The following is a 936-nucleotide window of genomic DNA, read 5'->3' as shown; positions in this document are numbered from 1 at the left end:
GTGTCCGTGTGCGACCACTGCAAGGGCAAGATGCAGCTGGTGGCCGACCTGCTGCTGCTGTCCAGCGAGGCGCGGCCCGTGCTCTTCGAGGGCCCCGCCGCCGCCGGCGCCGCCGAGTCCTTCGAGCAGTGCCGGGACACGATCATCGCGCGCACCAAGGGGCTCTCCATCCTCACCCACGACGTGCAGAGCCAGCTCAACATGGGCCGCTTCGGGGAGGCGGGGGACAGCCTGGTGGAGCTGGGCGACCTGGTGGTGTCGCTGACCGAGTGCTCCGCCCACGCGGCCTACCTGGCGGCCGTNCGCTACCGCGTGACGCGCTGCCGCCACGAGGTGGAGCAGGGCTGCGCCGTGCTGCGCGCCACCCCGCTGGCCGACCTGACGCCGCAGCTGCTGCTCGAGGTGTCGCAGGGCCTGTCGCGCAACCTCAAGTTCCTGACGGACGCGTGCGCCCTGGCCAGCGACAAGTCCCGGGACCGCTTCTCGCGCGAGCAGTTCAAGCTGGGCGTCAAGTGCATGAGCACCAGCGCGTCGGCGCTGCTGGCCTGCGTGCGCGAGGTGAAGGCGGCGCCCAGNGCAGTTCCTGGGTCGCGCGGCGGCCGTGAGCGCCGAGGGCAAGGCGGTGCAGACCGCCATCCTGGGCGGCGCCATGAGCGTGGTGTCGGCCTGCGTGCTCCTGACCCAGTGCCTCAGGGATCTGGCGCAGCACCCCGACGGGGGCGCCAAGATGTCGGACCACAGGGAGAGGCTGAGGAACTCGGCCTGCGCCGTGTCTGAAGGCTGCACCCTGCTATCTCAGGCTTTACGGGAGAGGTCTTCGCCCAGGACTTTACCGCCAGTGAATTCCAATTCTGTGAATTAGCGCCCGCCCCCGCCCCGCACCGGAGGAAGATGCTCACTCTCTGCCCTGCTCCATATATTCCAAAGAAATCCCAG

General features: G+C 69.3%; 1 protein-coding gene across 1 annotated transcript; it reads left to right on the top strand.

Annotated features, from left to right (window-relative positions):
* On the top strand, nt 1-930 carry TLNRD1 (talin rod domain containing 1; the record flags this gene model as incomplete). The annotated part of the gene is given in 2 exon segments (XM_077774283.1): nt 1-572; nt 574-930. Coding segments are annotated over 2 exon segments (861 nt in total), but the record flags the coding sequence as incomplete, so codon positions are not given.
* Between the last annotated feature and the right edge of the window lie 6 nt (nt 931-936).

Source organism: Crocuta crocuta, unplaced genomic scaffold (assembly GCF_008692635.1).
Source record: "Crocuta crocuta isolate KB4526 unplaced genomic scaffold, BGI_CrCroc_1.0 scaffold7, whole genome shotgun sequence".
NCBI classification, from domain to species: domain Eukaryota; kingdom Metazoa; phylum Chordata; class Mammalia; order Carnivora; family Hyaenidae; genus Crocuta; species Crocuta crocuta.
This window is presented reverse-complemented; position numbering and strand designations above follow the sequence as displayed.